Source organism: Eleutherodactylus coqui, chromosome 11 (assembly GCF_035609145.1).
Source record: "Eleutherodactylus coqui strain aEleCoq1 chromosome 11, aEleCoq1.hap1, whole genome shotgun sequence".
Classification (NCBI taxonomy): Eukaryota; Metazoa; Chordata; class Amphibia; order Anura; family Eleutherodactylidae; genus Eleutherodactylus; species Eleutherodactylus coqui.
In genome coordinates this window covers 616,308-633,964 of record NC_089847.1, presented here as the reverse complement: position 1 = coordinate 633,964, position 17,657 = coordinate 616,308, and the positions used below count along the sequence as shown (strand labels likewise).

At 52.8% G+C, this 17,657-nt stretch overlaps 1 protein-coding gene across 1 annotated transcript; it reads right to left on the bottom strand.

Moving 5' to 3' along the window:
* Positions 1-1,536: 1,536 nt before the first annotated feature.
* Positions 1,537-12,627, bottom strand: CYBA (cytochrome b-245 alpha chain). Its single transcript, XM_066582277.1, has 6 exons — positions 12,470-12,627; positions 6,226-6,295; positions 4,152-4,226; positions 3,887-3,970; positions 2,694-2,775; positions 1,537-2,259 (listed from the first exon to the last, which is right to left on the bottom strand). The coding sequence occupies exons 1-6, from the start codon at positions 12,525-12,527 to the stop codon at positions 2,080-2,082; spliced, it is 549 nt and encodes a 182-aa protein (XP_066438374.1). The 5' UTR covers positions 12,528-12,627; the 3' UTR covers positions 1,537-2,079.
* Between the last annotated feature and the right edge of the window lie 5,030 nt (positions 12,628-17,657).

Here is a 17,657-nt window from a genome sequence, read left to right as displayed (position 1 = left end):
CTCCTGTTTGTGCCTGTCTTCCTCCTCATCCCCTCCTGTTTGTGCCTGTCTTCCTCCTCACCCCCTCCTGCTTGTGCCACCCCCCTCCACCCTCCCCCTGCTCACTGCCACCCCCTCCTGCTTGTGCCTGTCTTCCTCCTCACCCCCTCCTGCTTGTGCCACCCCGTTCACTGCCACCCCCTCCTGCTTGTGCCTGTCTTCCTCCTCACCCCCTCCTGCTTGTGCCACCCCGTTCACTGCCACCCCCTCCTGCTTGTGCCTGTCTTCCTCCTCACCCCCTCCTGCTTGTGCCTGTCTTCCTCCTCACCCCCTCCTGCTTGTGCCTGTCTTCCTCCTCACCCCCTCCTGCTTGTGCCTGTCTTCCTCCTCACCCCCTCCTGCTTGTGCCTGTCTTCCTCCTCACCCCCTCCTGCTTGTGCCTGTCTTCCTCCTCATCCCCTCCTGCTTGTGCCACCCCGTTCACTGCCACCCCCTCCTGCTTGTGCCTGTCTTCCTCCTCACCCCCTCCTGCTTGTGCCTGTCTTCCTCCTCACCCCCTCCTGCTTGTGCCTGTCTTCCTCCTCACCCCCTCCTGCTTGTGCCTCCTCTTGCTCGCCATTCTTCCTGCTGGCTAACAGCTACTCTTCAGGCTAATGTCACACGGCTGAGCGTGATCTTTGGGCCGTGAAGCTTGGCGCGATACTGCGCTCACCAACGTACGCCTTCCATTACTTCAGTACAGTTGGGATCCTCCATTGTGTTCACTCGCAGGCACCTTGCATGCCATGCGATATCCAGCCCCCTGAAAAACAATGGGCGATGCGATGATTACTGGACAGGTCGCCGCTCGTCACTGGACGAGAGCTCATTATTATCAGATTACGAATGTGCAGCGAGGGTCAGCTCTTCGGATTAGTGGGGACCAGCTGCTCCCCGGGACGGCTCGGATTCCACGAGTGCATATGACAGCGTATCGGCCGCACAGAGGAACAAATCCAAGCAGGGAATGACATCAGAAAGTAGCCCAACCCCCGGAAGCCTGGCGACATTCTCTTGTGCTGTCACGGTGAGTGCTGCTCTGAGCGCCTTCAGGACGGGACGCTGCTCGCTAGGCTTGTGGAGGAAGAGCCCGGAGGAACCAACGGCTGCCCACAAATCCCTGATTTCTTAATACCATTTGTATCTGGTCTCCTAGCAACGTGCGTACGAATCCGCGGCCGTATGCAATGTGGATCGGACACATCCATAGAGATCAATGGAACCAATGCATGCCCAATCCACGGTCAAACAGAGCATGCTGCCATTTTTCTTCCGCTCGTGGAATCCACAACGTGAGAGTTTGAACTCCAATGTCTTCCAATGCTTGCGTATCGTACGCACGGACGGCGATTGCAGAATTCGCAATTCAAATCCGCTCGCGTGAGACCGGCCTTAGCAGCAGGAAAGCCGGTGAAAATGGAGCAATGCGGCCGGCGGCGTGCGCATGTATTCACGGACGGGTGTACATGTGCCAGTTTCGAGTTGGGTCTTAATAAAGAACAAAACCCACACGTGGTCCTTTCTCGCAGCTCGCGGGGGTTCGTTCACCACCTTTAATATAGAGATTTATTGACTACAGGAAGCTACAGTATATACGGAGTCGGCGCGCTGCATGGCGGGGAGGAGCCCGCGCTTGTGCCATAGCCCCAGGTCATTAGTGGACCACAGCAGACTGGAGACCACCACTGCCCTGGGTTCCTTTTAAATATCAGACCTCCAACCTGCGGCCCTCCAGCTGATGCAAAAGTTCAACTTCGAGCAGACCCCGACAAACCCCTCTTCAGGCATGCTGGGAGTTGTAGTCCTGCAGCAGCTGGGGGCCTGGAGGCTAATGAGCGATACAAGTGCGTATAGAGGCTCTGATGAGACAATACAAGGCGCTCTTAGGGGAGCGATGCTTCATTTGATGTCCCTTTACTGTTGACTCATGACAGCATTCAGTCTTTCAACCACAGAGCAAACATGGACTGACAGACAGGGGGGCACGGGGGTCCGCAATGGGAAGCAGTGAATCATCCGTCCATCGCACCCCTATAGAAAAGTCCTGTATGCTAATGGCGGTCATACTTCATCCTGGACTTGGATGGGGTTGACATGTCCCTCATCCGCCTGCTTCCGGCGCACCTCTGGAGGGGGACGAGGGGGGGGGTTCTCTGGGGGGCGTTTAATGGTCTCCGCTGCTTTCCGCTTGGGTGGTTCTCTTGGTACGATGGGATGCCATTCCTCTCCACGGATCGCAGCCTGGATGCAAGAATGAGAGGTCAAGACAGATCCTGAGGGACTCCAAAATATACAGTAACATTCAGAAAATGACCCCCAGGGAGAACTTACTGCCTCCTGCACGGACCCCCAGGGATAACTTACTGCCCCCTGCACGGACCCCCAGGGAGAACTTACTGCCTCCTGCACGGACCCCCAGGGAGAACTTACTACCCCCCACATAGACCCCCAGGGAGAACTTACTGGCCCCTGCACGGACCCCCAGGGATAACCAACAGTCCCCTGCACGGACCCCCAGGGATAACCAACAGTCCCCTGCACGGACCCCCAGGGATAACCAACAGTCCCCCGCACGGACCCCCAGGGATAACCAACAGTCCCCTGCACAGACTCCCAGGGATAACTTACTGCCCCCCGCATAGACCCCCAGTAAGATCAGGGGCACAGATACTCACCAGCAAGTAAATGATGGCTGCAATTCCAAGGCATACGGTGCCCAAGATGGTGGCCAGGATGAAACCCCCGGGAACTGCCAACCTGCGCAGCCAAAACATGTAACATGCCAAGTTACTGCATAGTTCCATTACTGCGGAATCCTGCTGCTCCCACTCTGGGACCTCCCAACACATCAGCCCCGCCCCTCCTGAAATACTCTGTGCTGCTAATGTCCCGCTGCTTCCACTCTGGGGCCTCCCACCACATGAGCCCTGCCCCTCCTGAAATACTCAGTGCTGCTGATGTCCCGCTGCCTTTAACTTTGGGAACTCCCAGCACATCTGCCCTGCCCCTCCTAAAAATACTCTGCAGCGCTGATATCCCGCTGCCTCCAGTCTGGGACCCCCTACCACATGAGTCCCGTCCCTACTTAAACACTCTGTGCTGCTGATGTCCCGCTGCCTCCAACTCTGAGACCTCCCACCACATCAGCCCCGCCCCTCCTGAAATACTCTGTGCTGCTGATGTCCCGCTGCCTCCAACTTTGGGAACTCCCAGCACATCAGCCCTGCCCCTCCTAAAAATACTCTGCAGCGCTGATATCCCGCTGCCTCCAGTCTGGGACCCCCTACCACATGAGTCCCGCCCCTACTTAAACACTCTGTGCTGCTGATGTCCCGCTGCCTTCAACTCTGAGACCTCCCACCACATCAGCCCCGCCCCTCCTGAAATACTCTGTGCTGCTGATGTCCCGCTGCCTCCAACTTTGGGAACTCCCACCACATCAGCCCCGCCCGTGCTAAAATACTCAGTGCTGCTCCTTGGCTGTGATATCTCCCAAGGTCGGCCCCCTCCCCCCTCTGCCGCGCTGCGGACCCCGTTCCTCTGGTAGAGCACAACGTAGTAACGGGACGCTCCACTTGTGGACAAACCAGAATTCAGCATTAAAGGGGTCCTAACATTCCCCACCCACCGCCGCGTGTCTGATGGGGGGGCGACGACCCAACCCCCGGGGACCTCCCCCGTCCCCCAGAGAGAAGCAGCTCCAGGAACCCCTCATCGTCAGCGGGGTCCCAGCGGACACCCCTCCTCATCCCAAGGGTAGCGGATAAACCTTAGGACAACCCCTTTAGCGCCGTCCGGATTATTAACCCTTCAGACCAGCGATTTGTTTGATTTGACATTAGTAATGGCTGCGCTCAGACGTACTCACCCGGCGTGTAGAATAGCGCGGATGTAATAGTTACGGGTCAGAGGACCAAAGACTTTCACCACGGCGGTCATGTACTTCTGTCCACTGCAAGAGACGTGAGAACCCATCAGTGCATTAGCATCCCGTCCTTCCCCCTTGCTTTACAGTGCAGCTCTGCTTGTTCATACAAGTGCAACCCCAGCAGTTACACCAGAGGCAACAATAGAGGGGGGCACTGGAGATCTAAATGGGGGTCTTCGGTACCCCGCAGGCGCAGCGCACTCACCATCTCTCCATGGTGGAGCCCTTTTTCCTTTTGCTTCTCGGATATTCTAGGAGGGTGACAAATGCGCCGGCAGCTCTGGGGCCGAGGTTAAAGAATCACACAGTCTGATGCACACATAGGGGGCAGCACTGGGGTCCTGGAGACAACCCACCCCACCTGCTCCATGCTGTTCAGATCCACTTACCCACAAACTATCTGCTTCTAAGTCCAAGGATCTGAGGGTCCTCCGCTGGCGGTAATGGCGGCCGGCGCCCTCCTCGTCACTAAGTATGGAGCCCCTCATTAAAAAGATTATTCTGGAGCTTATTCACATGTGCGCTTCGCATCTACAACACACAGCGGTCACATCGGCGCGGTCAGAACTCCACCCTGAATGGGCTATTCTCTTCAGGGAAATCAGACAAGAATGGCGCACGCTAAGACTACCACCAACCTGGACCGTCGGAATCGTCTCATTACTATTGTGGGCCTGTGTGTCGCCCGCTGGACAAGGATGCGAACCGCTCGTGGGAATAAGCCCTTCCTCGCTTCCCCTTTTCCTACAGACGGCCGAACGCCATGAACCTCAGCCAGATATCGTGCTCGCCAACATGCGATATACCGGCGGATGCGAGGACCACTGCCATCCCTTCTATGAGGTTGCGATCCTCCAGCGCAGCTTTCAGGCGCGTCGAAGGATCCACAAGTGTTTTCCACTGTTTTCAATGGGAGACCTCGCATCGCTCTCGCCGCAACTCCCTCGCCGTTCGATCTATTTTACTGTCCCATTGTAAACAAAAGGCGATGCGTCCCGAGGAGCGCGAAGACAGAGCATGCCGCGATTGCAGTGCGGGGGAAAAAAATATCGCTCTTGTATGACTCCATTCAGAACGGGGTTCATATTCGTGGGAGATCTGTCCGTCTCGCAACACACAAATCTCGCACGTTTTTCTCGGCCGTATGACAGCGACCTTAGTCTGAGGGCAGTAAGGGTGGTCAGACCAGCTGCCACTTCCCCTCGCCCACAGCAGACTGGGCGAAAGCTGGAACTGAGGCTTTAGTAAGAATGACTGACCGACCGAGAATGCCCGATTACAATGCCCGCGTCACGCGGCGCGGCAGATCTGCTGCAACTTACTTTGGCAGGACTTTCGTTTATCTCTAATGAAAAAAAAGGGGCCCAATATTTTTTCTATGAAATATGCAGCATCTGGCAGGCGGTCCCAAGCGCGCAACCCGGCAGGCGGTCCCCCAGCGCGCAACCCGGCAGGCGGTCCCAAGCGCGCAACCCGGCAGGCGGTCCCCCAGCGCGCAACCCGGCAGGCGGTCCCCCAGCGCGCAACCCGGCAGGCGGTCCCCCAGCGCGCAACCCGGCAGGCGGTCCCCCAGCGCGCAACCCGGCAGGCGGTCCCCCAGCGCGCAACCCGGCAGGCGGTCCCCCAGCGCGCAACCCGGCAGGCGGTCCCCCAGCGCGCAACCCGGCAGGCGTCCCAGAAGTTGGACCAGAAGAAGACTGCTACAATCTCCAGTCAGTTCTGGAAAGCCCGGTGGGCTGTCATGGACCCCCGCAGACTATTCCTCCCGTGTGAAGAAGTCCTAGAAGTGATTTGTGCGGAGATGAAGGAGCTGGAGAGTTCAGGCAGGAAGCTGCAGCCAATTACAGGGTGACACAAGCAGGGAATCCCGGGGCCATTAATATGCTAATTACAGGTCTGATCAGTAATTACAGGGAGGATCGGCTGATTATCCCGAATGTCCCACAAAGGGGAAATCCACAAGCGTCACGGAATAGTAGGAAGACGAGTTCTGTACATTTGGGTCAGACAGTAAGTGGTTAATGATTGCGCTGCATGGAATGTATCGAAAGGCCACTTCCTGCTACTTTGTATCTATATTCCTCCTCCATATTGCGACCTTTTCCTGTCCTGACATTTCCCAATTCCCCGATGACCCGATATTGTAAAACTCAAGGTCTTAAAGTGACACCACAGTAAATACAGCCTTGTCCCCCGCCGTTCATGTACCAGCCCCCGAGGATGGCGAGCGCTCATCACCAAGTCACCTGCAATGGCGACCGGCGCTGTACAAAGGATACATGGCGTACGCCCCGAACTCCCAACTCTTAAACTGTCCAGCAACTGCGACAATTCCGCCAGAGAGGAGGACTGTGGAGAAAACAGCAAACATTAGTCACAGCAAGAACAGTGGAAATATGGCAGCTGAGCCCCCGCTACCGGACAGAGCGGCGCCCCCCAGAGGCGGCTTTGGGCAATACATAATATTTAGCATATGACCCTGTAAACGTTCCGCGCCATTTAGTGATTATATCTTCAGCATTATAAGAATCGTCTCCGCTTGTCACCAGATGGACTTTCAGGGCTCCTCTTCTTCTTTTGATATCTGCAGTGAAGCGGAATTGGCGCGTTCAGAAAACACAACGCCAAGAAGAGTCGCAGAAATGTAGGTTTCACAGCAAGAGGTTTGGGGTTCAAGGCCTTTTACCTGGCAACAACATAATGTCCGCTCCATCTGCCGATCAGCCGACGAGCGTCTTTTATGCGGCACATCTCTGATGAAAGAGGCTTGCGCTGCCGACTGGCAGAATGACCATCTGAGTTGGCTTGTGTGGTACATGAGCAGCGACCATGCTGATTGGCGCCCCTTTACACAGGCGGACTCTTGGGGGTCATGTGCCCCAATAAAGTATTCTCTTACACAAGGGGATGGATTAACTAGAACACTCATTTTAGAAAGTTACAATCATAGAATCCTAGAACGGTAGAGTTGGAAGGGTCCCCCGGGGGTCATCGGGTCCTCCAGGGTCATCGGGTCCTCTGGGGTCATCGGGTCCAACCCCCTGCTCAGTGCAGGATCACTAAACCATCCCAGACAGATGTCTGTCCAGCCTCTGAAGACTTCCATTGAAGGAGAACTCCCCACCTCCCGTGGTAACCTGTTCCACTCATTGATCCCCCTCATTGTCTAATATCTAATCTGTGTCTCCTCCCTTTTAGTTTCATCCCACAGTTTGCCCCAAGTCAACAGGGCAGCAATCAGCCGACAATCGGGCATTCTAATGAGTGTTTGTCCATGATCATTGGTCCGTGTAAAGGGCCGTTGACGTCACACTTGCACTGTGCAGTTTTGGCCTGTGTGACACCCTGTGAAAATATGCACTTTGCCACCTGCCATGCATTCCTGGCACACCTACCCAGCACCCCCTGCGGGTCAGTGAGGACACTACAGCAGGTGGCAGAAGCTGCACAGAAGTCTTGGACCCTAGTTAACAATGCAGTAGAGCAGTGCATGCCCTGAACCAGCAGCCAATAGGAAGCCAGCAACATTGTGACTGCAGCTTTAGATGTGACAGGAGTAGACAGCATGTTGTTACTCCAGATCAGCAGAAAGCCAATCAACATCCTGAATGGGTTTTAAGCTGTAAAATAGTGTTTCGCGATGGAATGGCGCTGAATGTCAGTCGCTGCGTACGTGCAGGATGAGCGAGCACGCGGTTCTGCATCTCTCCTCTCATCCCATGGTGCAATAAGGGCACAGGATATCATTTTAAGAAATCCCCTGTGCGGCAACCATCTCCCTCTCCACTTCCCTTCAGAAAGATGAACTAAATTATTTCTTACATTTGTGAAATCACCAAGTCAACAGTCACGGAGCCGCGAGGCGGAGGGGGGGGGGGGGGGGGGGCGGTAAGCTCTGCCCATGGCTCACAAGTGTGATAATGAGATGTGTGTGCAGAGGGAAGATGTAATGTGGAGTGCAGGCCATGAACTCCTGGGGGCGCCGCAGCCTCTACCGCATAGGATACCAGTAGGTGGGGCCCAAGAGTTTCAAGTTATGCCTCTATAAATAAACCTGGGTGATGCACAAATGGCTTCAATTCGAGTCCGTCAGGGCTAACGAGTCATTAGAGCAGATGTATCACTGGCCGACGTGCTGTGCAGGGTTTGTGGAAACATCCCTACATACATCCCATAAAATGCTGCTTGCACCCTATGTCCCAAGAGCTTGCACTCTATTCTCTGACACAAATCTGACTATGAATGCGGAGGAAGCTGTGGGAGAACCGGTTCGCAGTCGGGTGCAGCGACTTCCTCCTCTCACTTCCTCATTCACTCTTTGTTATGTTCACATGCCGATACCCCAAAACTTAAAGCGGCAAGTCACCCAGATGTCCTATCTCCAGCTTTCTCAGCATCAACCTGACACTACGAGCCCTTTAAAGGGAAAGTTCCTTCCTACTTATAATCCTCATGATTGGGGTGTAGTTGTGCTTTATATGACCTCCACATATCTATTTCCTAAAAATTAAAAGGGATCCAGCAGACTTCAGGGAACACTCCGGGCATAAGGGATAGAAGTGCCGGGGCTGAGCACAGATGGCCATCACTCCAGTCATATGGATCCTACATGGAGACACCGCATTGTATCACATGACTGTTATCACCTAGTGCCTAGTAGGAAGGCCAAAAAAAGACCCTCCAGTTCACACTATTACCCCCAATGTTGATCCAGAAGGCAGAAAAAAACCTCAATGAGGTAGAAGCCAGTTTTTCCCATTTAAGGAAAAAAATTCTAATCTGACATTCGGAATAATCCCCGGATCGCCGACGCCGATCAGTGATAGAACATGTAACATTGTAACACTCAAGAAAGGCGTCCGGAAGCTCTTATACTCTTATATTGTATCACCATCACCGCATCCTCAGGAGAGAGGTCCATAGTATCACTGCTCTTACAGTAAAGACCCCCTTCTATGTTGTAGAAACCTTCTATCCTCTAGATGTACAGAGCGCCCCCTTGTTACAGTCTGGGTATAATACATAATGGGGAGATCTCTGTACTGACCCCTGATATATCTATACATAGTTATTAGAGCGCCCCCTTGTTACAGTCCTGGGTATAATAGATGATGGGAGAGATCTCTGCACTGACCCGTGATATATCTATATATAGTTATTAGAGCGCCCCCTTGTTACAGTCCTGGGTATAATAGATGATGGGAGAGATCTCTGTACTGACCCCTGATATATCTATACATAGTTATTAGAGTGCCCCCTTGTTACAGTCCTGGGTATAAGAGATGATGGGAGAGATCTCTGTACTGACCCCTGATATATTATATATAGTTATTAGAGCGCCCCCTTGTTACAGTCCTGGGTATAATAGATGATGGGAGAGATCTCTGTACTGACCCCTGATATATTATACATAGTTATTAGAGCGCCCCCTTGTTACAGTCCTGGGTATAATAGATGATGGGAGAGATCTCTGTACTGACCCCTAATATATCTATACATGGTTATTAGAGTGCCCCCTTGTTACAGTCCTGGGTATAATAGATGGTAGGAGATCTCTGTACTGACCCCTGATATATCTATACATAGTTATTAGAGCGCCCCCGTGTTACAGTCCTGGGTATAATAGATGATGGGAGAGATCTCTGTACTGACCCCTGATATATCTATACATAGTTATTAGAGTGCCCCCTTGTTACAGTCCTGGGTATAATAGATGATGGGAGAGATCTCTGCACTGATCCCTGATATATCTATACATAGTTATTAGAGCGGCCCCTTGTTACAATCCTAGGTATAATACATAATGGGGAGATCTCTGTACTGACCCCTGATATATCTATATATAGTTATTAGAGTGCCCCCTTGTTACAGTCCTGGGTATAATAGATGGTAGGAGATCTCTGTACTGACCCCTGATATATCTATACATAGTTATTAGAGCGCCCCCGTGTTACAGTCCTGGGTATAATAGATGATGGGAGAGATCTCTGTACTGACCCCTGATATATCTATACATAGTTATTAGAGTGCCCCCTTGTTACAGTCCTGGGTATAATAGATGATGGGAGAGATCTCTGCACTGATCCCTGATATATCTATACATAGTTATTAGAGCGGCCCCTTGTTACAGTCCTGAGTATAATGGATGATGGGAGAGATCTCTGTACTGACCCCTGATATATTATACATAGTTATTAGAGCGCCCCCTTGTTACAGTCCAGGATATAATAGATGATGGGAGAGATCTCTGTACTGACCCCTGATATATTATACATAGTTATTAGAGAGCCCCCTTGTTACAGTCCTGGGTATAATAGATGATGGGAGAGATCTCTGTACTGACCCCTAATATAATATACATAGTTATTAGAGCGCCCCCTTGTTACAGTCCTGGATATAATAGATGATGGGAGAGATCTCTGTACTGACCCCTGATATATCTATACATAGTTATTAGAGTGCCCCCTTGTTACAGTCCTGGGTATAATAGATGATGGGAGAGATCTCTGTACTGACCCCTGATATATCTATACATAGTTATTAGAGTGCCCCCTTGTTACAGTCCTGGGTATAATAGATGATGGGAGAGATCTCTGTACTGACCCTGATATATTATACATAGCTATTAGAGCGCCCCCTTGTTACAGTCCTGGATATAATAGATGATGGGAGAGATCTCTGTACTGACCCCTGATATATCTATACATAGTTATTAGAGCGCCCTCTTGTTACAGTCCTGGGTATAATAGATGATGGGAGAGATCTCTGTACTGACCCCTGATATATCTATACATAGTTATACCCAGTACTGTAACAAGGGGGCGCTCTAATAACTATGTATAGATATATCAGGGGTCAGTACAGAGATCTCTCCCATCATCTATTATACCCAGGACTGTAACAAGAGGGCGCTCTAATAACTATGTATAGATATATCAGGGGTCAGTACAGAGATCTCTCCCATCATCTATTATATCCAGTACTGTAACAAGGGGGCGCTCTAATAACTATGTATAGATATATCAGGGGTCAGTACAGAGATCTCTCCCATCATCTATTATACCCAGGACTGTAACAAGGGGGCGCTCTAATAGCTATGTATAATATATCAGGGTCAGTACAGAGATCTCTCCCATCATCTATTATACCCAGGACTGTAACAAGGGGGCACTCTAATAACTATGTATAGATATATCAGGGGTCAGTACAGAGATCTCTCCCATCATCTATTATACCCAGGACTGTAACAAGGGGGCACTCTAATAACTATGTATAGATATATCAGGGGTCAGTACAGAGATCTCTCCCATCATCTATTATACCCAGTACTGTAACAAGGGGGCGCTCTAATAATAGATGATGGGAGAGATCTCTGTACTGACCCCATATATATTATAGTTATTAGAGCGCCCCCTTGTTACAGTCCTGGATATAATAGATGATGGGAGAGATCTCTGTACTGACCCCTGATATGTCTATACATAGTTATTAGAGTTCCCCCTTGTTACAGTCCTGGATATAATAGATGGTGGGAGAGATCTTTGTACTGACCCCTGATATATTATATACAGTTATTAGAGCGCCCCCTTGTTACAGTCCTAGGTATAATAGATGATGGCAGAGATCTCTGTACGGACCCCTGATATATTATATACAGTTATTAGGTCGCCACTGAACCTTCTTTTTTCGAAACAAAATAACCCCAAGTTTGATAACTTCTCTGGGTATTGTAGTCCATCCATTTATTACTTTAGTTGCACCCTTTTTTTAAACCGCTGATATGTCCTTCTTGAGTACCGGTGCTGAAAGAACCGCGGTTACATAGTAATCAGCTGATGGAAACAATAGGGGTGAGGGTCCGGCTCCAACGAGCTTACATACTACAAGTAATGGGGTGATACAGAAGGTAAAGGTGCTGGAGATGTGCGCGGTATGGCGAAGTGTGAGGGATGCTATACACATAGACAATATACACATAGACAATGGTCAGTGACAATCAGAGCATGTACCATGTATAACCCCCTCTACTTCCCATCACTGACCAGTTACCCCCTTACACACATCCCCCCCAGACCAAGCATCCTTATCTAATATACCAAGCCTTTATGCAGTACAGTCTCAAACACTTTGGGAGAGTCCAGATCCACAAGATCCAGTGACTCTCCGGTCCAGTCAAGTACTTACCTCCTGGTAGAAGCTGGTCAGGGTGGTGTGACTGGAGCAGTCTCTCATAGAGCTATTTTCCTTCAGGCCCCCCAGGACGGCATCTCAGAGACCCTTCAAACATCTTACCCACCATCAAGTCAGACTTACGCCCCATCCATCTGTACGCACAGCCCAGCATAGTAGACGCAAGCGGCATTGGGCTCGGAGCTACAGCGTTACATAGGACTGCAAGTAACTCTACTCAGAGGAATTACAGTGTGTGGTCGGTGCAGTCCCATGTAAGAGCACCACCAGTCATCTCTGACATGTCTGTAATGCCATGCTGCACTGACGAAGAAACCAACTCAGAATACTCACTCAGTCCTGATGCCAGCGCCTGCTCGTTTGCCCACATTGCCCATTCTATCTGCCCCATGGCTGGAAATCACAGGAAACCAGCAGACTTCAGAGTAACTTGTAGACTCTCAGCAACTAAGTATCACTTCCTGCTGGTGAGGACGCTCTTATACAGAGTACAACCTCCCTGCACTGCCCACTCCACCCATCATACGGAGTACAACCTCCCCGCACTGCCCCACCACCCATAATACAGAGTACAACCTCCCTGCACTGCCCACCACCAATAATACAGAGTACAACCTCCCCGCACTACCCAACCCACCCATCATACAGAGTACAACCTCCCTGCACTGCCCCACCACCCATAATACAGAGTACAACCTCCCCGCACTACCCAACCCACCCATCATACAGAGTACAACCTCCCCGCCCTGCCCCAACACACTATATACAGTACAACCTCCCCGCACTGCCCCACCACCCATCATACAGAGTACAACCTCCCCGCACTGCCCGCCCCACCCATAATACAGAGTACAACCTCCCCGCACTGCCCCACCACCCATAATACAGAGTACAACCTCCCCGCACTGCCCCACCACCCATAATACAGAGTACAACCTCCCCGCACTGCCCCACCACCCATAATACAGAGTACTACCTCCTCGCACTGCCCCAACACACTATATACAGTACAACCTCCCTGCACTGCCCACCACCCATCATACAGAGCACAACCTCCCCGCAGTGCCCCAGCACCCATAATACAGAGTACTACCTCCTCGCACTGCCCCACCACCCATAATACAGAGTACAACCTCCCCGCACTGCCCACCACCCATAATACAGAGCACAACCTCCCCGCACTGCCCCACCACCCATCATACAGAGTACAACCTCCCCGCACTGCCCCACCACCCATAATACAGAGTACAACCTCCCTGCACTGCCCACCACCCATAATACAGAGCACAACCTCCCCGCACTGCCCCACCACCCATAATACAGAGCACAACCTCCCCGCACTGCCCCACCACCCATAATACAGAGCACAACCTCCCCGCAGTGCCCCACCACCCATAATACAGAGCACAACCTCCCCGCACTGCCCACCACCCATAATACAGAGTACAACCTCCCCGCACTGCCCACCACCCATCATACAGAGCACAACCTCCCCGCAGTGCCCCACCACCCATAATACAGAGTACAACCTCCCCGCACTGCCCCACCACCCATCATACAGAGTACAACCTCCCCGCACTGCCCCACCACCCATAATACAGAGCACAACCTCCCCGCACTGCCCACCACCCATCATACAGAGCACAACCTCCCCGCACTGCCCACCACCCATCATACAGAGCACAACCTCCCCGCAGTGCCCCACCACCCACAATACAGAGTACAACCTCCCTGCACTGCCCACTCCACCCATCATACAGAGTACAACCTCCCCGCCCAGCCCCAACACACTATATACAGTACAACCTCCCCGCACTGCCCCACCACCCATAATACAGAGTACAACCTCCCCGCACTGCCCCACCACACTATATACAGACAACCTCCCTGCACTGCCCACCACCCATAATACAGAGTACAACCTCCCGCAACTGCCCCACCACCCATAATACAGAGTACAACCTCCCCGCACTGCCCCACCACCCATAATACAGAGTACAACCTCCCCGCACTGCCTGCCCCACCCATAATGCAGAGTACAACCTCCCTGCACTGCCCCACCACCCATAATATAGGGTACAACCTCCCCGCACTGCCCACCACCCATAATACAGAGTACAACCTCCCTGCACTGCCCACCACCCATAATACAGAGTACAACCTCCCCGCACTGCCCACCACCCATAATACAGAGTACAACCTCCCTGCACTGCCCACCACCCATAATACAGAGCACAACCTGCCTGCACTGCCCCACCACCCATAATACACAGTACAACCTCCCTGCACTGCCCACCACCTATAATACAGAGTACAACCTCCCCGCACTGCCCCACCACCCATAATACAGGGTACAACCTCCCCGCACTGCCCCACCACCCATAATACAGGGTACAACCTCCCTGCACTGCCCCACCACCGATAATACAGAGCACAACCTCCCTGCACTGCCCCACCACCCATAATACAGAGTACAACCTCCTCGCACTGCCCCACCACCCATAATACAGAGCACAACCTCCTCGCACTGCCCCACCACCCATAATACAGAGTACAACCTCCCCGCACTACCCACCATCCATAATACAGAGTACAACCTCCCGAACTGCCCCACCACCCATAATACAGAGTACAACCTCCCCGCACTGCCCCACCACCCATAATACAGAGTACAACCTCCCGAACTGCCCCACCACCCATAATACAGAGTACAACCTCCCCGCACTGCCCCACCACCCATAATACAGAGTACAACCTCCCGAACTGCCCCACCACCCATAATACAGAGCACAACCTCCCGAACTGCCCCACCACCCATAATACAGAGTACAACCTCCCCGCACAGCCCCACCACCCATAATACAGAGCACAACCTCCCCGCACTGCCCCACCACCCATAATACAGAGTACAACCTCCCCGCACTGCCCCACCACCCATAATACAGAGTACAACCTCCCGAACTGCCCCACCACCCATAATACAGAGTACAACCTCCCCGCACTGCCCCACCACCCATAATACAGAGTACAACCTCCCGAACTGCCCCACCACCCATAATACAGAGCACAACCTCCCCGCACTGCCCCACCACCCATAATACAGAGTACAACCTCCCGAACTGCCCCACCACCCATAATACAGAGTACAACCTCCCCGCACTACCCAACCCACCCATAATACAGAGTACAACCTCCCCGCACTGCCCCACCACCCATAATACAGAGTACAACCTCCCCGCACTGCCCACTCCATCCATAATACAGAGTACAACCTCCCCGCACTGCCCACCACCCATAATACACAGTACAACCTCCCCGCACTGCCCCACCACCCATAATACAGAGTACAACCTCCCCGCACTGCCCCACCACCCATAATACAGAGTACAACCTCCCCGCACTGCCCCACCACCCATAATACAGAGTACAACCTCCCCGCATTGCCCCACCACCCATAATACAGAGTACAACCTCCCCCAACTGCCCACTCCATCCATAATACAGAGTACAACCTCCCCGCACTGCCCACCACCTATAATACAGAGTACAACCTCCCGGCACTGCCCCACCACCCATAATACAGAGCACAACCTCCCGGCACTGCCCCACCACCCATAATACAGAGCACAACCTCCCCGCATTGCCCACCACCCATAATACAGAGTACAACCTCCCCGCACTACCCACCATCCATAATACAGAGTACAACCTCCCTGCACTGCCCCACCACCCATAATACAGAGTACAACCTCCCGAACTGCCCCACCACCCATAATACAGAGCACAACCTCCCCGCACTGCCCCACCACCCATAATACAGAGCACAACCTCCCCGCACTGCCCCACCACCCATAATACAGAGTACAACCTCCCCGCACTGCCCCACCACCCATAATACAGAGTACAACCTCCCGAACTGCCCCACCACCCATAATACAGAGTACAACCTCCCCGCACTGCCCCACCACCCATAATACAGAGTACAACCTCCCGAACTGCCCCACCACCCATAATACAGAGCACAACCTCCCCGCACTGCCCCACCACCCATAATACAGAGTACAACCTCCCGAACTGCCCCACCACCCATAATACAGAGTACAACCTCCCCGCACTACCCAACCCACCCATAATACAGAGTACAACCTCCCCGCACTGCCCCACCACCCATAATACAGAGTACAACCTCCCCGCACTGCCCACTCCATCCATAATACAGAGTACAACCTCCCCGCACTGCCCGCCCCACCCATAATACAGACTACAACCTCCCCCAACTGCCCCACCACACTATATAAAGTACAACCTCCCTGCACTGCCCACCACCCATAATACAGAGTACAACCTCCCCGCACTGCCCCACCACCCATAATACAGAGCACAACCTCCCCGCACTGCCCACCACCCATAATACAGAGTACAACCTCCCCGCACTACCCACCATCCATAATACAGAGTACAACCTCCCTGCACTGCCCCACCACCCATAATACAGAGTACAACCTCCCGAACTGCCCCACCACCCATAATACAGAGCACAACCTCCCCGCACTGCCCCACCACCCATAATACAGAGTACAACCTCCCCGCACTGCCCCACCACCCATAATACAGAGTACAACCTCCCGAACTGCCCCACCACCCATAATACAGAGTACAACCTCCCCGCACTGCCCCACCACCCATAATACAGAGTACAACCTCCCGAACTGCCCCACCACCCATAATACAGAGCACAACCTCCCCGCACTGCCCCACCACCCATAATACAGAGTACAACCTCCCGAACTGCCCCACCACCCATAATACAGAGTACAACCTCCCCGCACTACCCAACCCACCCATAATACAGAGTACAACCTCCCCGCACTGCCCCACCACCCATAATACAGAGTACAACCTCCCCGCACTGCCCACTCCATCCATAATACAGAGTACAACCTCCCCGCACTGCCCACCACCCATAATACACAGTACAACCTCCCCGCACTGCCCCACCACCCATAATACAGAGTACAACCTCCCCGCACTGCCCCACCACCCATAATACAGAGTACAACCTCCCCGCACTGCCCCACCACCCATAATACAGAGTACAACCTCCCCGCATTGCCCCACCACCCATAATACAGAGTACAACCTCCCCGAACTGCCCACTCCATCCATAATAGAGTACAACCTCCCCGAACTGCCCCACTGCCCATAATACAGAATACAACCTCCCCGCACTGCCCCACCACCCATAATACAGAGTACAACCTCCCGAACTGCCCCACCACCCATAATACAGAGTACAACCTCCCGCACTGCCCCACCACCCATAATACAGAGTACAACCTCCCGCACTGCCCCACCACCCATAATACAGAGCACAACCTCCCCGCACTGCCCCACCACCCATAATACAGAGTACAACCTCCCCGCACTGCCCACTCCATCCATAATAGAGTACAACCTCCCCGAACTGCCCCACTGCCCATAATACAGAGTACAACGTCCCCGAACTGCCCCACCGCCCATA